Source organism: Sphaerodactylus townsendi, linkage group LG05 (genome assembly GCF_021028975.2).
Source record: "Sphaerodactylus townsendi isolate TG3544 linkage group LG05, MPM_Stown_v2.3, whole genome shotgun sequence".
NCBI lineage: Eukaryota > Metazoa > Chordata > Lepidosauria > Squamata > Sphaerodactylidae > Sphaerodactylus > Sphaerodactylus townsendi.
The window spans coordinates 7218695-7244703 of record NC_059429.1 but is presented as its reverse complement, the minus strand read 5'-3'; the positions used below and the strand labels follow the sequence as shown (position 1 = coordinate 7244703).

General features: G+C 51.9%; 2 protein-coding genes across 2 annotated transcripts; both read right to left on the bottom strand.

The window, feature by feature from the left end:
* Nucleotides 1–20058, bottom strand: ZNF414 (zinc finger protein 414). The gene is made up of 9 exons (XM_048497752.1): nucleotides 19954–20058; nucleotides 15388–15606; nucleotides 12680–12812; nucleotides 12275–12379; nucleotides 8982–9089; nucleotides 6927–7032; nucleotides 5211–5728; nucleotides 3945–4103; nucleotides 1–1176 (listed from the first exon to the last, which is right to left on the bottom strand). The coding sequence occupies exons 1-9, from the start codon at nucleotides 20056–20058 to the stop codon at nucleotides 1100–1102; spliced, it is 1530 nt and encodes a 509-aa protein (XP_048353709.1). The 3' UTR covers nucleotides 1–1099.
* On the bottom strand, nucleotides 19770–25988 carry LOC125433249. The gene is made up of 3 exons (XM_048497751.1): nucleotides 25975–25988; nucleotides 22404–24523; nucleotides 19770–20541 (listed from the first exon to the last, which is right to left on the bottom strand). Exons 1-2 carry the CDS (start codon nucleotides 25986–25988, stop codon nucleotides 22438–22440), a joined length of 2100 nt encoding a protein of 699 aa, XP_048353708.1. The 3' UTR covers nucleotides 19770–20541; nucleotides 22404–22437.
* Between the last annotated feature and the right edge of the window lie 21 nt (nucleotides 25989–26009).

Here is a 26009-nt window from a genome sequence, read left to right as displayed (position 1 = left end):
TATGCTGCACAATTCCCATTTATTTTTCAATAATTAAATCTTGGGGTTTGTTTGTTTGTTTTTCATTTCTCTTCAAAAGCAGCAGCAGCAGCAGCAGCCCCCACTAACAAACCTGAGCAAATTGATCATTGTCTATGAAGAGGGTGAAAAAAATCTGCCTTCAAAGCAAGAGAAACCAAACTTGGGGGGGGAAAAAAGTCAGAGGAAGGAAAAAAATGCACAGAAGGTTCCTAGATCAATTTGAAGTCTAAGGAATAATTACGCGTCACCCTTCCTCTACCACCGCCACCCCCTTTGGCCCCCTCCCTCAGTGCCTGTCACCCACACCCAACCTTAGAAGCCCACTCGGGCGCCTCCCTCTGTGCTGGGCGGCTGCCACACAGCTATAGTTCTCTAACAACAACGGCCGTACAACTTTCCATGACCGTTCCTTGCCTCAGGCCCGTGTCTGCCACTCCCCCCACCCTGGAGTTTAAAAATCTGCAACTAAAGCATTATAATGATCCACTGGCATTGTGATCGACTAGGTCCTCTGGATTCCTGGTTTCCTTTTATTAAAAGCCTCAAGCGCTGCTTCGCTTCTCTGCCGTCTCGAGGGCTGGAGGCCGGCTTTTGTCATTGGAATCTGGGGACTCGGAGGGGCAAGACCGCCTGAGTAGATCATTCCGACACGGTCGCCAGGTGTGCCCTGCGGGTTCTTTAAAGCTGCACAAGGACACGCCGTCCCTGGGACCTTCGAAAAGGCAGCCCTTCCCCGCCATGTGGTATGCAAATAATGCTGTGTCGACCGACCGCCTCGGTAGTCCCACTCGAGCCAAATCACAAAATAGGATCCTTCCAAAAATATCGCATCCAAATAAATCAGGAGGTGAGGCAGTGGGGCTCTTTGAAAAGGGAGAAGGGAAAAAAATAAAAGAAACCCCAAATACGTGTTCAGGGGCCGACCCAGAGCAAAACGTCCAGGTGTGGAAGCAACCTCTGGGCCCCCCCACAAGTGTGGTTTTGAGGCTGCAAATACCTGCCAGCATCCCCTCCGGCCCCCTGGGGGGGTTGATCAGAAAATGAACAGAAGGAAACTCAGTCAGCACAAGCAGGAGTCTCAGAGCGGCGAGAAGAGGGAGGCGTCCATTTCTGGTGTCATCCTTGAGTGGAAGGGAGGGAGGCCGACCCCAAAGTCTGGAAGAGAAGGGGAAGGGCCAAAGGTCAGCAGGGAAGTTGGCTAGGTAGACACCTAGCTCTGCCGGAGTAACCCCACAGTCCCCAGCTTCCAAGGCAACTTCACTGAAAGAGGGGCGGCCCATCCCCCCACCCCGCCTTTAAAATGGCTACTAGGTGTTCCTAACAGCATTCATCAATACTCCAGTAATTCTGAGATTTGAAAAGACTCAGGCCCCTTTCGCACATGCACTTCCAATCCTCTTTCACAACTGTTTGCAAGCGGATTTTGCTATTCCGCACAGTTGAATCCAGTCGAACTGAAAGTGCGTTATTCTGCCTGTGCGGAGGGGGCCTCAGACGACACCCCATTCTGCTGGCTGCCAATGTCTGAAATGGAAAGCATTCTGGAAAACGGGCTGAGAGAGACACCAGGGGGATCTATTGGCCAAAGTGGGCAAAAATCCCCGCTGAGTGTGGGGCCGAACGGCTACTGCCTAGCTTTTTTTTTGGTTAACTCCCTCATAGGGACACACCTCCTTCCACGAAATATTCCCTCAGAGCAGTGGTTCTCAACCTTCCTAATGCCATGACCCTTTAATACAGCTCCTCATGTAGTGGTGACCCCCAACTATAAAATTGGTATATATACAATATAAAAAGACTGTTTTCCGATGGTCTTAGGCGACCCCTGTGAAAGGGTCGTTCAACCCCCAAAGGCAGTGATGGCGAACCTTTTTGAGACCGAGTGCCCAAACTGCAACCCAAAACCCACTTATTTATCGCAAAGTGCCAACATGGCAATTTAACCTGAATACTGAGGTTTTAGTATAGAGAAAACAGTTGGCTCCAAGGCACGTGTTACTCGGAAGTAAGCTTGGTGGTAGTTGGTGGCTTTGCTTTGAAGCAACTGTGCAACACTTCAAACGAGTGAATCATGACCCTAGGAGGGTTTACTCAGAAGCAAACCCCATTGCCAGCAACCAAGCTTACTCACAGGTAAAGGATCACGCTTTCTTCCCATGAAAATCAGTAGGGTTTAACAGTGCTTAACAGAGTTACCTACACTGTTTCCCCAAAACTAGGTCTCAGGTTTAATGCTAATAATCTCCCTGAAATAATTACAGTATTATCACATGACGAACTCTGTGCATGCGTGCCCACAGAGAGGGCTCTGAGTGCCACCTCTGGCACCCGTGCCATAGGCTCCCCATCACTGCCCAAAAGGGTCACGACCCACAGGTTGAGAACCGCTAGAGTCAATGCAGAGGTGGAGGATGCGTGTGTGTCTCTGGCTGAGCTTCTGCCAGGGAGGCTTCCTAGTCTGCCCCGGATGGATTCAGGCTGCTTCCTCCAAATGGCCTGGAGAAGTCTGTCAGCGGGGTCCCTTCCATCTCCCAGCATGGGGGGCACAGGCCTTTCTCTGTCCAAGCCCCTGGAGAGCTGCCGGAAAGGCCACCGGTCCCAAGCTGAGGGGCTTCAGATCACCCGCAGAATACTTGAGCTACACGTGGAAGGTCCCAGTTGAACCTTTGAACCTTCCAGTTAAAAAGGTACTGGGAGGGGCACCTCTCTGCCTCCGCGTTGTGGTAGGATAAATTCTAAGCTTTGCAATAATAATAAGATCCTCAGGTGCAGAGTCCAGCATTTGCAGTTAGCAGGATGCTGGAAAAAGATCCCTTCTGTCTGCCTCACAGCGGGAAACAGATCCCACAGGCATCCAGAGGGGTCTGATCGTTCCGAGGCCGCGGTTGGGGCAATCCGTAGCTCAGTGAGAACACGGCTGCTCTTTTAAAGCAGACAGCCCAGGATCAACCACTAGCTGCCGGGAAGAAAGATTTGGGGAAGATCTCCGGCTGCCTAGCAAGCGACGGCCGAGCGAAGGAGATCTGGGCAGGTCAACGGTCTGGAGACAGCGGCTTCCTGTGAACACGTGCAAAAATCTACAGGGTTGCTCCTGCTATTAAGGCGAAGGGTCCGTAGCTCAGACACCAAGCCCCTGGTTTACATGCAGGCAGAGGTGGGATCCAGCAGGTTCTCACCAGTTCCCGAGAGTGGGTTACTAATTATTTGTGTGTGCCGAGAGGGGGTTACTCATTAGGTCCACTTTTCCATCTCCACGCCCTCGCCTCCCCGAGAGGCATCCTGCCTTTGAACGTGAAGGTTCCATATAGCAATTGCGACTAATAATGTCACTCCCTGAACTGGGTTAATCCCTTTCAGGTACTGCAATTCATGGATTCTCAGCCTTTCGTACCTTTTATCTCACCTGTCTCTATCAAAGAACCTGTGTGTTTCACCATTGCTGTGTTCAGATTTGTGAGTTGGGGCATTTTCTGGAGTAATGGGACATGATTTAGAAATGACCTGGTGCAAAAAAATTGGGGTCCATGGTGGGCGGTTGCCCCATGGGGGGGGCATCCAACTCAGGTTTTGCCCAGGGCTCAGGTTTGCCCCCTTTGCTGACGGGGGGACTGGCGAGGGAACCTGTTACTAAAATTTTTGGATCCCACCACTGCATGCAGGGTTTCAGGGGTTCGATCCCCGGCCTCTCTGGCTTAAAGTTCAGGTTGTTGGTGCTAGCTAGCAAAGACTCCTGCCTGTACCAACTGAAAATGTCTCTGCCCGTCAGCGGTGGAGCCAAGGAAACCACGGTGCACCTGGAGGCAGACAAGGAGTCCTGGGTAGATTTTGTTTTTCAGGCCATCAAACAAGGGGAGGCAGAGAGAAAGTAATTCCTTCCCAACCCCCCACCCGTTCCTGCCCCCCAGGAGCCCACACCCCCTCACCCATTTCCCCATCCAGGCGGCCGGGCGGGGGGGCATTCTTGCGGTGGTCCTCCGTGTGCTGGGTCATCTCTTCCCGCAAGGCAGTCGAGTAGGAGCACTGCAAGCAGTTGTAGCGCCCCCTGGTGTGTTCCCACACGATGCGGCTATTGGAGGAGTGTCCTGCATGGGGAGAGCAACAACAGATGGGATCTTCCAGTCCCAACAGAAGGCCGGTGCGGGCCTTTGCCCTCCTGTGCAATTCCTGTCCGCTCCGCCATGCCCACCCATCTAGGGATCAACAGGGACCACAGGGGGCCCTATTTCCTTTCCCACGTCAAGCCCAGGTGAGGCCCAAGGACCACAGACAAATGTGGGGAGCCCTGCGAAGCTGAGTTGTTAGAACATAAGAACATAAGAACTAGCCTGCTGGATCAGAGCAGAGTCCATCTAGTCCAGCTCTCTGCTCCTGGCAGTGGCCCACCAGGTGCCTTTGGGAGCTCACCTGCAGGAGGTGAAAGCAATGGCCTTCTGCTGCTGCTACTGCTGCTCCTGAGCACCTGGTCTGCTAAGGCATTTGCAATCTGAGATCAAGGAGGATCAAGATTGGTAGCCATAGATCGACTTCTCCATAAATCTGTCCAAGCCCTTTTTAAAGCTATCCAGGTGAGTGGCCATCACCACCTCCTGTGGCAGCATATTCCAAACACCAATCACACGTTGTGTGAAGAAGTGTTTCCTTTTATTAGTCCTAATTCTTCCCCCCAGCATTTTCAATGAATGCCCCATGGTTCTAGTATTGTGAGAAAGAGAGAAAAATTTCTCTGTGTCAACATTTTCTACCCCATGCATCATTTTATAGACTTCAATCATATCCCCCCTCAGACATCTCCTCTCCAAACTAAAGAGTCCCAAACGCTGCAGCCTCTCCTCATAAGGAAGGTGCTCCAGTCCCTCAATCATCCTCGTTGCCCTTCTCTGCACTTTTTCTATCTCTTCAATATCCTTTTTGAGATGTGGCGACCAGAACTGAACACAGTACTCCAAGTGCGGCCGCACCACTGCTTTATATAAGGGCATGACAATCTTTGCAGTTTTATTCTCAATTCCTTTCCTAATGATCCCCAGCATAGAGTTTGCCTTTTTCACAGCTGCCATGCATTGAGTTGACATTCCCATGGAACTATCAACTAAGACGCCCAAATCCCTTTCCTGCTCTGTGACTGATAGCACTGACCCCTGTAGATTTTGGCACAGCTCCAAACAAAAGCGGGCTCGCTTCCTTCTTACCTTGGCTTTTCTTCCATACAGCATTGGAGACGGGAAGGCCTTGGCCGGGAAGATACGGCCGGAGACGGTTCTGAGGTAAAGGGAACGGCGGGGGGTGCATATAGGGCATGAACGGCCCTTGTAATGGAGGGTGAGGAGGCCCAGAGGAGCGCGCCAGGGCGGGTGATCCAAAGAGGGGGGCCTCCAACAGAGGAAATGGGTGTGAAGCTGACGAGGGCGACGGCGCAGGCCCCAAGGGGCTGGGGAGGTCTGCGGGCAGCGAGTCTCTCGCCAGGGCCGAGGTGGCCTCTGCTTCGCCGGGAAGGACGGCTTCCTTCTTCATGTGCTGGATGACCGCCTGGAATTTGGGCAGCCGGCCCAGCAGCTTCTCCGGAGGCTCTTTCTCCGAGCCAGAGGTAGTCGGAAAGACGGGCTTCTCCTCCGTCAGTGCTGGCGAAGGGCGGCTGTTGTCGGAACAGACGTGCAGGTGCTTGAGGAGGGAGCGGTACGTCTGGAAGCGCGACAGGCAGTTCTCGCACCTGAAAGAGCCAAGGGGCTGGGCCTGAACCTGCCATTCCAAAAGGCAAATGCGGGGTCCACAGTACGGCACCGCGTCCCCCCACAGTTAAAGAACTTCAAGCGTGTCCCCACTAACTGTGCGGCTTCATGCTGCAGTCTTGTGCCTCTTCCCCAAAACCCTGCCCAATCAGGAGGGCTCAAATTCCTTTTAATCGTCATAGCTGTCTCATGGGAGTCTCTTCATATGCTTACCGCCACGGAAATTTACCATCATCTAAAGATCAGACTGTACAACCAGGAATACCAATCTCTCCTGAGTGCTGCACAAAGCTCCTGTTCCCCTCTACATTTTGGGATCACACCCCCGAAATCTAGCCCTGCTGTATATTTAGAACAGCTTGTTAATTATAAGTGCAGATGGGTCATGACAAGAGCAAGGTGCAACTCATTCCCCTCTGTCTATCTTCAAGGTCCTTTCCTTAACATCCCACAAAGTGAGCGTTGTTGTTGGTACTGTCCCAACGCTATGGACTCATCCCTCATATCCTGCTTTACTGCTCGAGGTATAATGATATTAGAACCGATCTAGGAGCTTTACTACCTCTAGAATTTATGTTTCTCTCAGACAAACTAAAAATGTCTAAGCTATTGAACAGCCCTAATGTAGAAATTTCTGAAGCAGTTGCTACATTTTTAATTCATGTTCTACATTATATATAACAATGATCCTGTTCTTGTACTCTGAATGTATGGTACTTCTGGTTTATGCCTAATAAAGGTTTTTGGATTGGATTGTTATGACGGACAGACACACACACACACATGCCTGAGGCAAATCTGCCCAGCTGCTCTTGGGTTAGTTATGAGTAACTTCTCAGATGGTCTAGAGAAGTTCTCAAGGCGGTCTATCAGCGGCCGCAAGCTTTCCCTGTTTAGAGAACCTCCAGGTTGAGGGGCAGTCTACCTCACAATGCTGGAGAACACGTGAAAGGCAAGGCCTCTGCCGTTCCCCACCCTGCCTGTGAGCTTCCCACAGTAGGCCCTTGGCTGCATCCTGTCGGAAATGAATAGCGGAGTTCAGTGCACCTCATTTGGGTTTTGAGCCAGCACGGCTCGAGCAGCAGCTTCAGAAATTAGAGAGGCAGAAATTGCAGTGGGGAAATGGCAGTAGGACTATTTGAAGGGGGGGGGGTCCCCCAAGTCCAGAAAAATGCTTACTTGAAGTAACGGTTTGGCTTGCAGTGGATCTTCGAGTGTTCCATGAGATCTTGCATGCAGGGGAAGGTTTCCGCACAGCCCAAAGCGGAACAATGGAAGGTTTTGCCTAGAAGAAAAAGGAGGATTTATATCCCCCCTTTCTCTCCTGTAAGGAGACTCAAAGCGGCTGACAAACTCCTTCCCCTTCCCCCCTCACAACAAACGCCCTGTGAGGTAGGTGGGGCTGAGAGAGAACTGTGACTAGCCCAAGGTCACCCAGCTGGTGTGTGTGGGAGTGCACAGGCTAATCTGAACTCCCCAGATAAGCCTCCACAGCTCAGGCGGCAGAGCGGGGAATCAAACCCGGTTCCTCCAAATTAGAGAACACCTGCTCTTAACCACTACGCCACTGCTGTTCCTCCACATGAAGCCTGCTGGAGAAGCAACGGTACTCAGTGGGGGTACAGGCACACATCTCTCCCCACTTGATGCTGGGCCCAAGCCCCCTTTGTGGGCCACGGCTGGAACAGGTGGAGGCTCTTTCTGCCTTCTTGAAAAAAATCCTAGCAGGCTACTTCTAGGAGTCCTAAGAGCTTAATGTAAAGCCAGGCAGAGCTGGGGGGGGAGGGGGGTTGGCACAGGAAGTCCCTTTTTTGGCACAGGAAGTCCCAGGACAAAAACCAAACTGCCTCCAGACCACGGGACATTTGGGTAGGGGATTGAATTCCATCTGGGTCTGGTGCAGCTTCCAACTGATAAGTGCCGCCCGCCCCCCCCCCCCCTCCCCCGGCTTGTTCTGATTATCTCCTATAATCATTAAAAACAAGACTTGGGGCACTTTCTCCACTGTGAATAATCTTCCCAGTTAACTGGTTGTGGTGGATTTTCCAGGCTGTGTCTGGTGGATCTTGTTCCTAAGGTTTCGCCTGCATCTGTGGCTGGCATCTTCAGAGGTGTATCACAGAGGGAAGTCTGTTTCACACTGTGTCTAGTGAGAAGGGAAACTTTAGTGGGGTATATTGTCCCAGGGTGGGGAACCAATCAGTAAGTGTTTGGGTGGAACTTGCTGTGCAAAGGTGTGGTTGAGTGCACTGTATTGCGGGTGGGGTTATCAGTCCATTTTTTTAAAGTACTGGTAGCCAAGATTTGTTAATTTTCAGAGTCTCTTCTTTCTTGTTGAAGTTGTCTTGGTGTTTGTGAACTTCAATGGCCTCCCTGTGCAGTGTGACATAGTAACCTTCTGAACTGTCCAGAATTTCAGTGTTCTCAAGCAAAATGTTTATGTCCAGTTTTGTTTAACACATGTTCTGCAACCAGGATGGTTAAGCCAACAGTGTCTTTTGTGCTCCTTAATAGAAGTCTGAATGCTGCGTTTTGTGGTTCCTAGGTAGACCTTTCCACAGCTGCAGACAATTAGGAAATCTTGGCTCCCAGTACTTAAAAAATGGGACTGATAACCCCACCTGCAATACAATGCACTCAACCACACCTTTGCATAGCAAGTTTCACCCAGACACTTCCTCCTCCTCCTCCTCCTCCTCCTCCTCCTCCTCCTCCTCCTCCTCTTCCTCTTCTTCTTCTTCTTCTTGGACATGGACAATATACCCCACTAAATTTTCCCTTCTCACTAGACACAGTGTGAAACAGACTTCCCTCTGTGATGCACCTCTGAAGATGCCAGCCACAGATGCAGGCGAAACGTTAGTAACAAGATCCGCCAGGCCACGGCCACACAGCCCAGAAAACCCACCACAACCAATTGAATCTGGCCATGAAAGCCTTCGACAAAACTTCCCAGGTAAAGTTGTTTGAGGTAGGGACAGACCCAGGGAGAAATCCAGTCCCTTGACATTGGTTGTTTCTTATTCCCAAAAGCACTTCATTTAACAAAGGTGCTCAAATTTGATTCTCTGACAGGCCACATTTATCAGGACATAGGCAGCCAATCTCAAGGGCACAGATTTCTGATAATAGCCAGAAAGCTCCAAAGGAAGGACGGCTGAGGGAAGCTGGCCAATTCCTCAGCTCTCTCCATGCTGCCACACCTTTTCCCCGCCAACCTGAGCCACGGCTTACCCTCCAACGACTGCGTGGGCCTATAGTGAACACCCAAGTGGTCCAACAGCTCTCTCGTGCTTCGGAAAGCCACGCGGCAGCCATCGCCCGAACACTGGTAGCGTTTCCCTGGAAGGAGCGAGAAGCGAAATGAGAGTTACAGACAACCGAGAGACCAGGCGCAAAGAGGAGGCTGTCTGGAAGGTGTGGAACCACCAGTGGCCACCACGGGTTCACCTGTGTGTCTGAAGAGCAGCCATTCTCTCTCAGCAGAAGCGTTTCTCCCCTAAAACAACAGGAACGCCATCTTTCTCTGAAGCAAAAGGCAGGCAGTGCCTCTTGGCAAGACCACACGAAGTCACACAAAACTGCGTAAGCATCCAAGTTTGCGGGCACTCTCTGTCATATTATAAAAAGGGTTGGTGGAGAAAAGAAAACGCTGTTGCAGGCCTCTTAGTAGCAGCAGCAGAAGAAGAAGAAGAAGAAGAGGAGGAGGAGGAGGAAGAGGAGTTGGATTTATATCCCCCTTTCTCTCCTCGAAGGAGATTCAAAGGGGCTGACAAACTCCTTTCCCTTCCCCCCCACAACAAACACCCTGTGAGGTAGGTGGGGCTGAGAGAGCTCCAAAGAACTGTGACTAGCCCAAGGTCACCCAGCTGGCGTGTGTTGGAGTGCACAGGGTGATCTGAATTCCCCAGATAAGCCTGCACAGCTCAGGTGGCAGAGTGGGGAATCAAACCCGGTTCCTCCAGATAAGAATGCACCTGCTCTTAATCACTACGCCACTGCTAGAACCATTGAAGTGTCACAATAAACACTTCATTCATTCATTCATTCATTCAAACTTCTATGCCACTCTCCCCAATATGCCCCAACATAATAAAGCCACATAATACGCCACATATGTACAATATGTACAGAACTAGAGTTGAAGAACAAACTGAGAACCATAATGGTACGCTGGGTCCCGATTCCATAAACGTCCACAGTATCACGCTTAGAAGATCCTAGCACCCAATAAGTAGAACAAAAGTACGAGATTGCTCGTCATTCATTAAATATGGTAGGGTCTTTCACCCCTTCGTCCGCTTTCTTGTCAGTTTTGATGCTGCCCTTTTACCTTCTAGAGAATTTATGATGCATGCAAAACTCTTCTAGCATCAGGGTAGATAAGCCTCCACAGCTCAAGTGGCAGAGCAGGGAATCAAACCCGGTTCCTCCAGATTAGAGTGCACCTGCCCTTAACCACTATGCCACTGCTGCCTAGAAGCATCCTGCGAGAAAAGCAGGGATCAGGGTCTCAAATATCTTTCCCTCTCCCTCCTCCTAATTTTGCTTCAACATCTAGCTTGAAAAAAAAGATGTTGAGAGCTCAGCCGTTTCCACCGTGTGCTTGGTTGGCTGCTGCAACCTCTGTCTCTTCCAGAACAAAGGTACCATCCAGGGAACAAAGCTCGCTGCCGATCAAAAGTTAACCGAGCAGGTCTTTGGGAAGCTATACTCTGTCTCAGATAAAGATGTTATTGTGCCAACTATCTGTACATTCTGTGCAATCCCAAACAACGCAGAGCATACACTTTGGCTCGTTTTAACGCTCTGCCTAACGCTATGACTCTTGGCAGGTATAATAACACTCCATATGAGAACAGGGTATGCCAATGTAATATGGTCAAGAGCAGACTACTGTTCAAAATGTACTATTGGAATGTCCAATATACGAGTCGTTACGCTCTATGTACATCTGTCCATTGATAGAGAGCTCAAACGATGTCAGGCTACCATCTACTATGAATTTTCTACTCAACGGTTCCTGTGATCTCGTATGTGAGAATGTTGCGAGTTTTTTGAGGAACTATTTGGTCAGGCGCAATCATTGCCTGCATAGTAGTAACAGCTAAATTGTTTTATGTGTGCGTGAATGTTGTGAACGTTCAACGTTGTTTTAATGTATTTTAAATGTTTTAATGTCCCAGTTAGTGGATAAATGCCCCCTTTTACTAACTCTGTAATTTATAATGCCAATAAAGGCTTTGGAATTGGATAAAGATGTTAGTACAATCCGTTGCGGTGCAGCGGAGGAGAAACTGAATGCTTCCACATTAGAATATAGTCCCGAACACATATGAAAATTACTGTTCATTTTTAACAAGGTGTCTGTCTCAAAACCATCATTGTATGCATTGTTGAGCATTGTGCTTTGATACAAGAGAATTAAAGGTTCATTGGACAACATCCAGCCTGTGCTGCGCCAGCTACATTGGCTCCCGGTAGAGTTCCGGATAGTCTTCAAGGTGTTGGTATTGACATTTAAGGCCTTACGCGGCCTGGGGCCCTCGTATCCTCAAGACCGCATCACCCCATATGTCCCTACACGGCCTCTTCGTTCAGTGGAGGCCAATTTGCTGGTGGTCCCTGGCCCCTTGATGATGCGGCTGGGCTCTGGCCCCGGCCTGGTGGAACGCTCTTCCTCCAGCTGTCCGGGCCCTGCGAGATCTCGGTGAATTCTGCAGGGCCTGTAAGACGGAGCTGTTCCGCTAGGCCTTTGGAGGGACCAGCCGCTGATGGTGCCCCCCCCCCTTTCTTTGGCTCTTACATCTGGGCCTTGTATTATCCAGTGGGACTCGCCGTTCCTCCCTTTGGGAGAGGATTTAAAAATGGGTCGTCGGACGCCACCTACACTTATGCGGCAATTATTAGTTATTATATGCTAGCCTCCTCGCGCTGCTTTTATAGGTTTTAGCTGTTTTATGATGGTCTTAGAACTGTATTTCTATTGTATGCTGTGCACCGCCCGGAGCCCTTCAGGGATATGGCGGTATAAAAGTCTAAAGTATAAATAAATAAACAAACAAACAATTATCAAACTTTCAAACGGATGGCGGGGAGCAGGGCTAGGTAGATAGTAGGACCCAGGCAGAGCCTTCTACATCAAAAAGATCTGGCCTGTTGAGTTCTATGGCAGGGGAATGCACAATCTGCTAACATCTTTTTGTCAGACAGAGTATAATCATCCCAAGCACAATAAGTGAATGGAGATTGAATGGGAGGTGACCGACAGGGATCTCTGCAGGGAAGGTGGACTACAACCAAAGCAAAGGAAGAAAAGCAATTCTCGCCGGCAGTCTTGTGTTCACTACAGAGCAGAAGCTTTGCCCTCAAGTACCGCGCGAAACCTCAGGATGGATCAACAGCTAATAAGCAAATCAGGAGTATGTATATCTAACTGCATGCATCTGAGTGTTCGCACGACCACAGAATTACTACGATTAACGATTTCCTCCACGGCGAGGCAAGCATTCCACACTGACGTTTACCTTGGACAGACCTGCGCTTTGGCAGCCGCAGATCTTGAGTTCGAATCCTGATGCCACCACTCAAACCAGGGTTCTGGCTTCCACACGACCCTGGATTGCTACAACCTGAGAAAACAAAATAAAGTTTGGGGATACAGGGTCCGAGAAGAGTCCCCCAGGCTTCTGTATTTAGTGCGGTTTGCTAAGTTTGGAGGGGTGTCATCTACTGTCACCTGTAAGGAATCCTGGCATATGGAACCTTGAGCTATGTTTCCAGTTCAGGATGACCATTCAGAGGCATATTTCTCCCTTGAGGTGCCCAGCGAACAGATTTGAACTACTAAAACAGCCCTCACAGAGTGGCAGGGTCCCTTCCCTTGCTCCCCTCTCCCTGCACAGCAATGGCCCCATGTTTCTCATACTTACCCCCAAGTGAGGATGAGGGTGCCTCCTCCTTGCCTTTGTTTTGAGGGAGGCTGAGTGAAGCCCTGAGGTCCTGGCATGCAGGGGTGGCGGCAGAATGGGCCGGCAGGGCCGGCACTGGGGATGGGGTCTTGTCCTGGCAAACAAAAGGGAGACAGTGTCTTGTCAAAGGCTTTCACGGCTGGATTCAACTGGTTGTTGTGAGTTTTCCGGGCTGTGTAGCCGTGGTCTGGTGGATCTTGTTCCTAATGTTTCCCCTGCATCTGAAGGTGCCAGTCACAGTTGCAGGAGAAATGTTAGGTACAAGATCTACCAGACCACGGCCACGCAGCCAGACTTTGGAAGTGAAAGCACTGGGAAACCTGAAGGGAGTTTGTTTGGGACTGCGTCGGTGGGAACGTCGGTCTCTCAAGAAGGCGCAGAGCTTCTTGTTAAAATAGGGTGGGGGCAGTTTTAGCCTGAATGGGAGTTAAAAACAAGCCAACCTGTTTCTAATTGCAGGTGCCCAGTCTCAATCAATAAACGTTTATTAGCCAAAAGCCATCTACGCGTACATAATCATAATCCATCAATAGCCAAAGAAACATTTAGCCTAAAAAGTTTAAAATACTAAATACATAAACACGTAGTAAAATCTATTGCAACTTTGCTTTTAAGATAGTGGTTCAGTTAAAAATCGTGTTAGTTTTAACAACAGATAACTCATTAAAAACATTAAACCTGAACACTGAAAAAAAATAATTACACAGACGTGACATAAAATCTGATTGTTCATAATGAAATGGGACTACAAGAATCGGCCTAATCACAGTTAACTTTTATAGTGGAAGATACTATTATTGTTTACTAAAATTAATAATGTTTGACTCTTAAAAAACTTTTAGGCCACAACATTTTAAAATTACCGGAACCTAGCATGGAATCCTATTATGCATAGCAGGTGCCTAGTCACGCTGTAAAGATTTAAGGCAGGGGTGCCCAACTCTGGCCCTCCAGATGTGCATGGACTATGAGTCCCATCAGCCCCTGCCAGCATGGCCAATTGGCCATGCAGGGCCTGATGGGAACCGTAGTCCATGAACATCTGAAAGGCCAGAGCCGGACACCCCTGATGTGAAGCATTTGACACTTCAACCTTGCAAGGTAGGCTAGGAGTAATTGCTTCTACCCCATCAAAGAGAAGGGAGACAGCACCAGAGAAAAGTTTTGCCGGGCCAGATCCAGACGGGTCAATCATGACGACAGCCAATCTACAGTAGTTGCCAATTGGATTGGGAGCCCCACGACAGATCAAGGAGGCTGCCACACCCTGCTTTACTCTCTGGTAGACTGCCTCTGAAGACAGAAGTTCCACTTTGGTTACTGCGGCTAAGTCTTCTGCGAATGGGCTTTATCCAATGAACCTGCCAGGAATCTCCAAGGCCAATTACTACTAGACTTTGTTTAAACGCAGATGGCTGGGGTGGGGGCTGAGGAAAAACTCTCGCAGCCGCTATAAACCGGTTCACAATCTTGTGACACAGGTCAGGCCGGGAGCGACTCGAACCTGGGTCTCCCAGATGTCCGTCCAGCTGCTAAAACACATCTGGAGCACCATAGTTCGGCCACCCATGCTAGGCTTTGCCACAGCCACACACCAGGGTCGGTGCGTCAGGCAGGTGCCCAATGTGTGCAAATCCTACAGAAAATCGTGAACGGACAATAACTGTTTCAGGGGGAGGGGCAGAATTGTTTGGTTTGGGGCACAGGCGTCAAACTCGCGGCCCTCCAGATGTTATGGACTACAGTTCCCATCATCCCCTGCCAGCATGCATGCTGGCAGGGGCTGATGGGAACTGTAGTCCATAACATCTGGAGGGCCGCGAGTTTGACGCCTATGGTTTGGGGGGGTGTTTCTGCCTCATTATGTGGACTGGGCTTTGACCCCCAACCCACGTGGCAGGGGCTGATGGGAACTGTAGTCCATTAACATCTGGAGCACCGTAGGTTGGCCACCCTTGGAAGAAAGAGCTCCATGGGCAAAGTCCGCATGTACACACACACACACACACACACATGCCGGGGGGGGGGGGGGGGCAGGGCCAATCCTGTTGACTCCTGGGTAGTCCTTATGGGGCGAAGCCAGTGGGCACCCCAGGAACGCAGACTGTCACCCGGGATCAAGATGCCAACCTCTGCCCAGGCCCAATTCCAAGGGGGTGGGTAAGCAGGGGGCTGTCAAAGATCCCAAGGTGCTGTTCTCCGCCTCCCCCCCCCCCCGGCTAGGGCTAGGGGGGATCCTGACCAGAGAGACCACCGGGGGGGGGCAGCGCCAGACTGGCCGGCAGGAGCCCCCCTCCCCCCCCCACGAGTGGCAGGCTGGCCAGAGAAACCCCACAACCGGAGTGGGGGGGCGGGGCGCGGTCAGGCCTGGGACTTCTCGCAGGCAGCCCCGGACTCCGGTCCTTCCACCGCCCGCACCCTCCCCCCAACCCCCCAGGCTCGGCTGCCTACGGAACCCTCAGCCGGAAGGTCCAGCCCAGGCCGGCAGCCGCAGCGGCTGAGCCCGGGTTGCCACCTCCCGCAGGGAGATTTGGTGGGGGGGGGCGCTTTCTCCCGGTGGGGGGGGCGGGGACGGGCCGCGGGGGTCTCATGCAGGGGGGCGGCAAGAGAGAGGAAGCCCCCCGCCCCCTCCCGCCCCGCGGCCCCCCCTCCCCCGCTCCTCCCCCTACCATGGCCCCGCCGGACTCCGGAGAGGCCTCACAGGCCACACAGGGCCCCCATTCGCCGCCGACGCCGCCGCAGTTGTCGCGAGAACCGCCGGGCCACGCGCGGGCCCACCGGCGCCCCCCAGCGGCGCTGCAGGGAGGGGCAGCGAGCCCTTTTGTCCCAGGCCCGCGGGCGCGCCCTCGGAGAGCCGGCTCTGGCCCGCCTCCCGCATCACCACGGCCCTGGACAGATCGTGCCCCCCCCCCCCCGCGCCCCCAAATACCGCACATATAATTCAAAATTAAAACGATGATAAACTATCATCCACAGGTGTCAAACTCACGGCCCTCCAGACGTTATGGACTACAGTTCCCATCATCCCCTTGCAGCATGATGCTGGCAGGGGATGATGGGAACTGTAGTCCACAACGTCTGGAGGGCCGCGAGTTTCACTGGGGCGGTGGTGTCAAAACTATTGGCGGCTCTCCGAGATGTTATGGACTATAGTTTTATCATCCCCTTCCAGCATGATGCTGGCAGGGGATGATGGGAACTGTAGTCCACACCGCCTGGAGGGCCGCGAGTTTCACTGGGGCGGTAGAAAATAACTGGTGGTTTCCAGATACGCTGGACTGATGTTCTCATCAACCCCTTCGCCAGGATGATGCTGGCAGGGGACATGGGAACCGTAGTCCGCCAACGTCTGGAGGGCCGCGAAGCTCACTGGGGCGGTGGTGTCAAAACTGGCGGCCCTACAGATGTTATGGACTACAGTTCCCATCATCCCCTTCCAGGATGATGCTGGCAGGGGATGATGGGAACTGTAGTCCACAACGTCTGGAGGGCCGCGAGTTTCACTGGGGCGGTGGTGTCAAAACTGGCGGCCCTCCAGATGTTATGGACTACAGTTCCTATCATCCCCTTCCAGGATGATGCTGGCAGGGGATGATGGGAACTGTAGTCCATAACGTCTGGAGGGCTACGAGTTTCACTGGGGCGGTGGTGTCAAAACTGGCGGCCCTCCAGATGTTATGGACCACAGGTCCCATCATCCCCTTCCAGCATGATGCTGGCAGGGGATGATGGGAACTGTAGTCCACAACGTCTGGAGGGCCGCGAGTTTCACTGGGGCGGTGGTGTCAAAACTGGCGGCCCTCCAGATGTTATGGACTACAGTTCCTATCATCCCCTTCCAGGATGATGCTGGCAGGGGATGATGGGAACTGTAGTCCACAACGTCTGGAGGGCCGCGAGTTTCACTGGGGCGGTGGTGTCAAAACTGGCGGCCCTCCAGATGTTATGGACTACAGTTCCTATCATCCCCTTCCAGGATGATGCTGGCAGGGGATGATGGGAACTGTAGTCCACAACGTCTGGAGGGCCGCGAGTTTCACTGGGGCGGTGGTGTCAAAACTGGCGGCCCTCCAGATGTTATGGACTACAGTTCCCATCATCCCCTTCCAGGATGATGCTGGCAGGGGATGATGGGAACTGTAGTCCATAACGTCTGGAGGGCCACGAGTTTCACTGGGGCGGTGGTGTCAAAACTGGCGGCCCTCCAGATGTTATGGACTACAGTTCCCATCATCCCCTTCCAGGATGATGCTGGCAGGGGATGATGGGAACTGTAGTCCACAACGTCTGGAGGGCCGCGAGTTTCACTGGGGCGGTGGTGTCAAAACTGGCGGCCCTCCAGATGTTATGGACTACAGTTCCCATCATCCCCTTCCAGGATGATGCTGGCAGGGGATGATGGGAACTGTAGTCCATAACGTCTGGAGGGCCGCGAGTTTCACTGGGGCGGTGGTGTCAAAACTGGCGGCCCTCCAGATGTTATGGACTACAGTTCCTATCATCCCCTTCCAGGATGATGCTGGCAGGGGATGATGGGAACTGTAGTCCATAACGTCTGGAGGGCCGCGAGTTTCACTGGGGCGGTGGTGTCAAAACTGGCGGCCCTCCAGATGTTATGGACTACAGTTCCCATCATCCCCTTCCAGGATGATGCTGGCAGGGGATGATGGGAACTGTAGTCCACAACGTCTGGAGGGCCGCGAGTTTCACTGGGGCGGTGGTGTCAAAACTGGCGGCCCTCCAGATGCGTGGACTACAGTTCCTATCATCCCTCTGCGTGATGATGCTGGCAGGGGTTGATGCGAACTGTAGTCCACAACGTCTGGCGGGCCGCGAGCCACTCAGGCGGTGGTGTCAGGTACTGGTTTCAGATGTTGTGGACTACAGTTCTCATCATCCCCTTCCAGGATGATGCTGGCAGGGCGACAACTGTAGTCCATGTAAACGCCTGGAGGGCTACGAAGCTCATCTGGGCGGTGGTGTCAAAACTGGCGGCCCTCCAGATGTTATGGACCACAGGTCCCATCATCTCCTGCCAGATGGGAACTGTAGTCCATAACATCTGGAGGGCCGCCAGTTTGACACCTGTGCACTGGGGTGTAGTGTGGTTTCCAGACAGCATGGCCACGTCCTAGTAGCATTTTCTCCTGGTGTTTCGCCTGCCATCTGTGGCTGGCATCTTCAGCGGATCTGATTTGTTCCACCTGTTTGAACAAAGGGCATGCCGAAACACAGGACCTTTTCAGCTGCGTGGAGTGGTGAGATTGTTGAGGCAGGATTCGTTGTGTGTGTCCCATCTCGAGCAGTTGCGCAATTCAAAGAGTTTGCAAACAGGATCTCGCTTCCACACAGAGGTATCCTGCTGATAAACTCAGGTGCGCTGCCATAGAGCATGTGAATTACCCCAAAGACTCACAAGGTCGCAAGAATTCGATGGCCCATTTCCCTTCCAACCCCTGCTGCTAAAATGAGATCCATGCCGCCCCCAACATGCCCAGGATTTTTCTCTGTCATCCTGGTGATGTTCCGGGTTTTAGTTTGCACCATTTAGTGTTGCACCATCAAGTCACAGTTGACTTATGACCTCATAGGGTTTTCAACACAAGCAGCATTCAGAGGGAATGTGAGGGGACATGATCGCCCTCTGTAAATATTTTGAAAGGCTGTTACTTAGAGGAGAGCAGGTAGCCGTTCCTATTGGTAGCAGAGGACTCAAAATAATGGGTTTAAACTGAAGATGAAAAGGTACCAGCTGGATAGTAGGAAAATCTTTTTTCTTTTTTTACAGGAAGAGTTGTTCAGCAAAAAGGATCCCCTGCTTAAGGAGGTAGTAAGCTCCTCTACCCTGCCAATCTTTAAGGGCTGGTTGGATGAGCACTTGTTGGGAGAACCGATGAACGCTCATCAAGGATGCTCCAGGCTGATCATGTTTTGAGCAGGGAGTTGGACTAGGTGGCCTGTATGGTTACAAGATTCTTTGAAAGCTCTAAAATGCCGCTGGATCCCACTAGGCTCCCTTAACCCCACCCACCCAACCCTCATAAGAAGAACATACGAACAAGCCTGCTGGATCAGACCAGAGTTCATCTAGTCCAGCGCTCTGCTACTCGCAGTGGCCCACCCGGTGCCTTTGGGAGCTCACATGCAGGAGGTGAAAGCAATGGCCTTCTGCTGCTGCTGCTCCTGAGCATCTGGTCTGCTAAGGCATTTGCAATCTCAGATCAAGGAGGATCAAGATTGGTAGCCAGATGAAAAAGTTTTGGGAGAATATTTTGAAATATGTAGAACAGTTGGTAAAAGTAAAAATTGATGTAAATAAAGATTTACTAATTGTGGGGATAATAGAGGATATAAGAGTGAACAGAGGTTTGGAACCAATGTATAAAATAATGATTAGAGCAGCACACGCAGTGTTGGCGTTGGGCTGGAAAGATAACAAAAACTGTTTCAAAATGGTTGGAATACATCTGGGAACTAATACAGTTAGAGATCTTTGAGAGACTGACAAAAAACATATTATGGAAAGAAAAAATAGAAGATATTATGAAGCTATGGACATTGTATGAAAAATGGATGGAAGAAGCCGGATTTAACGAAGAACTATGGAATAAGAGGAGAAGAAGAAGAATGAATCTCCTGCTGCTTGCATGAAATAACCAATAGAAAAGAGGGGGGGAGGGGGGAGAAAATGGAAAAATGTATAGATGGAATGAAGATATTGAATGTAATAAATGTACAAATATTCTATACAATAAAAAAAATTTTAAAAAAAGATTGGTAGCCAGAGATCGACTTCTCCAGAAATCTGTCCAAACCCTTTTTAAAGCTATCCAGGTGAGTGGAAATCACCACCTCCTGTGGCAGCATATTTCAAACACCAATCACGCATTGCATCAAGAAGTCTTTCCTTTTATTAGTCCTAATTCTTCCCCCCAGCATTTTCAGTGAATGCCCCCTGATTCTAGAATTGTGAGAGAGGAAAAAACCCCCACAAAGAGGAGATGGGACTCCATTCGCATTGGTCCAGCTATCATAAAATATAAGTCGGAAATGTTTCACCAGAACAATTTTTATTCAATAGTCAACTGCTAAACACAGGAACAAATGAACACTGGGGTAGGCCTCACTCTTGTGAAGGAAGATGGCTGAGTGACACAGACCTCTTAAGAGGACAATGGTTCCTTGTACAGTAGCCATTTCTCAGCAGCCCCACTCTCATTTAGGAATGAGGATACCCTGCTCCATTTAAAGCTAGAGTCCCCCTTGGGAGCTGGTGTCTGTAGCAGGATTCCGCAGGGCACCCTCAATTGGGGGTCAGTCACAACGATGATCCAGCGCATGGCGACAGATTGGGAGAGTAACTGATGCTTCCCAAGATGCACTTCCTCAGCTACCTTTCCCACAGAAGTTGAAGGATGAAGCTCTTCCCAGGGACGATTCCCCCCCCACCCCAATTAACTATGAAAAATCAAAGATTAAAATGCCCAGATAAAAATATCTACAGGAACTGCAGCAAATGGCAAGCCTCAAGGGAACGCTCCCGAGGAAAATCTCTGCCGGCTCAAGGATGTTCTGCAGAGCGAGACGGCCCTCGTCGCGGGCTATGATGGCGGCTGCAGAGAAACAGAGGCCAGCCGGTTTGCATGGAGCTTTCCCCCCCGAGTCCTCTGCTGCCCTGGAGACACAGGCCTGGAGGATGGGAGTCTCTCACGGAACGAGATGCGGCAGGGACTTCTCGGTGCCAAGGAATTCTCAAGGAATGGTAGCTGGCAGGGGCCGCCGCGCCACACGTGCCGCATGGCTCCGCTCCACTCACAGGCCTTCTGCAAAACAAGCAAGAGCTCTGAGCGATTAGGAAGAGGAAGCAGAAGAGTAGGGGCAGGGAAAGGGCCAGGTGCTGGGGACTCTCCATCAGGGAGGGGCAGCCCCCGCCCCGCCCCGAAGCCTGTTTCGTCTCCGCAGCCACTTCATCAGCCCTCCCCAGTGACGGAATCAATGCTCAGCATGCTGAGAAGCTCAGGCCGCAGGGCTATGAAAGGCTCTGTCTGACCAAGGCTCCAGAGAGCTGCTTCCTGTCAGAGCAGGCAGACCTGGGCCACAAGTAGGCTTACCATCTGACCGCACAGCAGGCAGCCTCTTGTTTGTTTGGGGTGGGCTGGAGACTCATTGGGCAAGCACTCTGCACTTGCCTTGAGGGGAGAGGAGTAGCAGCCACGCAGGACTGATTTTACTCCTCCCCACCACCTTGATTTCCCCTTGGAATCACTCCTTATGCTCACAAAGGTGGAAGCCTTCGGACTAGTTAAGAATAGGCTCTTGGATCTTGATTTTCATAATTTGACTCTTGCTGCCAAGACAACCTGTTCATTATTAATCCCATGCGAGCGTGGAATTATGGCAGCATGTCTTCGTCTGCTGATTAATCCCACCCAGAGGAGAGCCTTGGCTACTGCAAGATGTAATGTGCTGCCATCAGCTCTGCTGGAGGGAAGATTTAAGAATATGGAACGTGCTAAAAGAGTTTGTTCCTGTGATGTGACTAAGGTTGAAACACTTGACCATTCTTTGTTTCTATGCCCTAAACACAATAAGATACGCATGAAATACAAGAATTCCATTTTCTTGCAATGTTCTCAGTGGCACGAGTGTTATAAGACACCCAATCTCCTGAACAGCTCTGAGGTGCTCTTTTGTGAAACGGTTGCAAATTTTATACTGGAAATTAGTAATTTTAACTGCATTTTCATAACCTTGTTTTGTTTTAAAATTTTGTCCTGTTTTATATGCCAATAAAGGCTTGTGTGTGTGCTCCTCCCCACCACCAGCGCCTGAGCTCAGGCATATCTTATGTTCTTATGCAGTTCAATGTAGCAAAATATCAAGTTGCTGCCAAGAGAGTGGGGTAGCCCTCCTGTAAATGGTCCACTTGACAAGAGAAGAGGGGCCTCCCTCCTGTATCCCCTCCCCAGTGGTCTGGGCGGCCTGAAGAGCCATCGGCAGGGAATCGCCCATCTTTCCTCTTTAAGTTTCCGAAAGGACACTGCCCTTCGGCTTTATCCCCCCTGGGGGCAAGTGAGCCGGGCACTCTCAAAGTGGCACTCGTCACCATGTGGGGTAGCCACAGATTATCTCAGTGAAGAGCGGTCAACAACTCCAAAAACAGAGCAGGAGACTAGCCTTCGTGGCCTCAAAAGCCAGCACCACACCTGGCTGGACTGAGCCAAATAAGCCTCAGAAAGGTTTCGGAGAGAACCTCCTCCTTCCCAAAGACCAGGGGCATACCCCTAATGGACAGCCAGCAAGCTCAGAAATAAACCACTGGCTCATGGAGGACAGAGTGTCAACGGCCATTAGGCAAGCTGTCATGAGCTATGAGTCTCACACTCTCCTCTAAGCTCAGCCAGCTGGTAGGCCTAGGTGGATGTCTTCAGCTGGCTCCGCACAGTTTGTAGGTTCTTTGTGACTTCTGGCAACGTTTAGCTTTTGAGCTTCTACCCCTCCTGGGCGCTAATTAAAACAGACGGTAGAGACTAGAGAACTCAGAAAGAAGATGCCGGCCAGGGCCGTGTCAGCCGATGCTGCTTCAAAGCTGACCTCAGTGAACTCTCACATGAGCAGCCAGAAGTCACGGGGCAGAAGCATCGTCAAACCTTCCGGCAACCAGTCCTGGGGGCTTGGCCCTTACCTGTGCCTCACTTGCAGAACTCTGAGTCAGTGCCCTATTGCTCGGAGTGGGACCCCAAAGGGAACCCTCTCTGGGCCTGCGTGAAACCACGGGGCGTTCTCTGAGCCCTTCGAGCACGGAACTTTCGTTGCACGACTCCGGAAAGCTGCGGGAACCGCATAATGATCTCCTTCAACAGTTTCTCTTTGTCTTCGGCAAAAAGCATCCCCTCCGTGCTCTGGCCTTTCATCTGCGGCGCCGCTGACCTGAGCCGAATGTCGATGGCTCCAAGGACCTCGTAACGGGCCCGCATGGTCAGCTGGTGATTGATGCTGGCAATGAAACGGATGAGGTGGCGAGACCACTCGCGCAGCTCCATGGGGTCCACCGGCTCCGCCTTCTCGATCGCTTCCTCGGCCATCTCGCAGACGGTCATGGCTGGGCCCAGCATGTTCAAGACCTGGTTCTGGATCCTGCGCGTGGACTGCGAAAGGTGCAGCACTTTCCCCCGCTGCGACTTGTCCAGCATAGATAGGACGCCCATGTTGACCAGAGGGGTCGCGGACGACTTATCAGGCAGTATGGGGCGGGGGCAGACGGCATTCAGCTCCTTCATCCTTGTGGCCTGCAGGTTTTTCCAGCAATGCATCCACCAGTGCACCACCGATTCGCATGGCGTCCACCTCTTTGGGGCTGCCAAGCTGCCAGAGACGGGACACGCGGGGGAAGGACTCCTCTTGGAACTCCCACTGCCTGCAGCATACGTCCTCTTCTCTTTGCCTCCTTTCCCGTGGTTATCCTTTTCTGCTCCGATTTCACCTACATTCTCATCTCTCCTATACTCCGCGGGGCTGCCCCACCCCCTTGCCTCTCCATTAGGGCTCTGCCGCTCCCTCCTGAGGCTATCAGACCTCCCTTGATCTCTGCTAAGGCTCTGGGTGTCCCCTTTGCCGTACCACAAAGAACTCCACCTGCTTCCAGCTTCACCAGAGTTGACCTGCCCCTGTCCCCCCAGATCGCGCCCGGGGCTCCCTGCGCATTCCTGCCTCGCTCCCCTCTTGGGACTGTCCCAACTGCTCTGCTTTCTGGCGGGGCTGCGGGATTCCCTTCCTCGTCTCTCAGTTCTGCCCCTCATCCTGCTGGAGCCGTCCGCTCCCTGCTCCCTGCCTGGCTGGCTCCAGTCGCTGACGCTCCGGCGGTGTTCTTGTCCGAGGCTCCTCACGGGGCTCGCCCAGCTACGCTCTCTGCTAGAGCTCATGCTTCCTTCTCTTCCCCTCCTGGTGGAGCCCCACCTCCCTCCGGCCCGACTGGGGCTCCCCTGCCTTTGCTCCCAGGGCCGGCGCTCCATGCTCCTGGAGGACTCCCAGCTCGCCTCCCTCCTGGGGCTCCTCCAGGCCCTCGCATCTTCGTCGGGGCTCTGCTGCCGACGGCGAGCTCTGGGGCTGTCCCAAGCAGCCTGCCCTGGGCTGGGGCTCCGGCGGTCCTCGCCTCCCGTCCTCTCGGCGCCGCTCCACCGGCTGCCGCCGCCGTCCAGGCCAGGCGACCGTTGCCCGCGGGGCTGGCCGAGGTCCCAGGCCGCCTCCCTGGCAGGGCTGCCCCGCGGCTTCTGGAAGTTGGGCCTATCCCACAGCTCGTCTCTCAGGCGAGTCCTGGACCGTCGCCCGCCCCAGGAGGCGTGTGGGGGGGACGGGCGTGGCCCGGCTGCCAGCTCCGCAGGAGGCTCCTCCGGGCCCGGCTCCTCCCAACGGCCGCGGCGGGGCGAAGGCGAACGGGCCCAGCGCTCCTCCTCCTCCTCCTCGCCGGCCGCCCATCTTCGGAGCCCCGCTTGCCTCTGCTGCCGGCGGCGGCCGGCCGCCAAGGACGGAGCCCCCCCGCGTCTCCACATGCTCCCCGCAGGTCTGAGCGCGGTCTGGGCCTGGCCGGAAGTATCCGGCACCGCTTCCGCTTCCTGCAAGCGATCCGCGGGCCAATATCCCAACCGCCACAAGGACAACGTCGGCTTCCTCGTCGTCACGGTCCGCTTTTTCCGTTTCCGGGCCGCAGGTCGAGGGACAGAGGCTGCGAGTGACGCATGCGCACCGGGGGCTGCGGGCAAAAAACAGGAATAGACCGGGCTGCGAGTGACGCATGCGCACCAGAAGCTGCGGGCGAAAAAAAAAAAAAAGTAGCCGTTTGGCCAGAAAAGCTTCTCCTTGTAGGGAGAAAGATAGCAGCTCAAGGAGAAAAGTGCTTTTCTAAAGGAATAAATGAAATGAATAGTGACATTGATTTTTCTGAATGATTTTTTTGGGGGGGGGGTGGGGTGTAGTAAAGAATTGAGAACCAGCAGTGGTCGAGATACTGGACTAGGACCTGAGAGACTCCAGTTCAAATCCCCACATTGCCATGAAAGCTTGCTGGGTGATCTTGGACCAGTCGCACAATCTCAGCCTCGACCCTGGCAAATATTTGAATGGGAGGCTTCCAGGGGTGAGACGCAGAGGCAGGCAGTGGAAAGCCACCTGTGAACATCTCTTGCCTTTAAAGCCCTCTGGGGTCGACATAAGTCAGCTGTGACCTGACAGTGGGAAAAAAATAAATAATGAGGAAAGTATTGTCGAAGGTTTTCACAGCCAGAATCGCTGGGGTGTTGTGTGGTTTTCAGGCTGTATGGCCGTGTTCTAGCAGCATTTTTGTTAGGCACAGGGCAGAAGCCCTGTACTCAGAGCTAAGGCTCTGTCCGGTTACTCAAAAATAACCATCCATAAGCTTCTTCAGTGTTCAGAGTTTTATTGTTTCAATTCTGCGCAGAAGAGGGAACTCAGACTCTCCGTTAAAAATCAGACAGGGAGCCGGTTCGAAGCGCTGCCGCCTGTGTAACATAATTTATAGTTACAAAAACATACCTCCCTGCTTCTTGCTCATTGGGTTGAGTCAAGTAGACGTACAGACCTGGTCATCTTATCCCACCTCTTACCACACCTTTCCTTCCCTTATTTCTAATGTAACTTGAGTCTAAAACACCTCATGTATAAAAATTCTATAACAACTACTGGTTTCTATAGCAATCAAGTCTTCTGCTAATTCTTATCTCCTTGGTGGGGCCCTGTGTCTTTCAACTCAAGGCCAGTGTCAGGCTGCTCTGAGTTTCGTTTCTCGCTTTAATTCACCCCTTTCGCATTCCTTCGTGTTTACCAAATCTTCAGCAAACTCAATTCCAAGCCTCATCAGGGATGTTAGCTAAGATGATTTTATATATAACATGCTTCACTCTTTGTGCAGGCTAACTTTTAAGGCTACCTATATGTGTCTATATGGCTTAAAACACTATAAACTATATATGTGTACATATCATTTTCTCCTGATGTTTCACCTGCATCTGTGGTTGGCATCTTCAGAGGATCTGATAGTAGGAAAGCAAGTGGAGTACATATACCTGTGACCTTGCTAACTTCATTGTTACTCACTTGCTTTTCTACTATCAGATCCTCTGAAGATGCCAGCCACAGATGCAGGCGAAACGTCAGGAGAGAATGCTGCTAGGACATGGCCATACAGCCCGGAAACCACACAGCACCCCAATGAGGAAAGTGTTACAATTAGGGTTACCAACCTCCAGATGGGCATACGCTGTATTAATAAGATTGT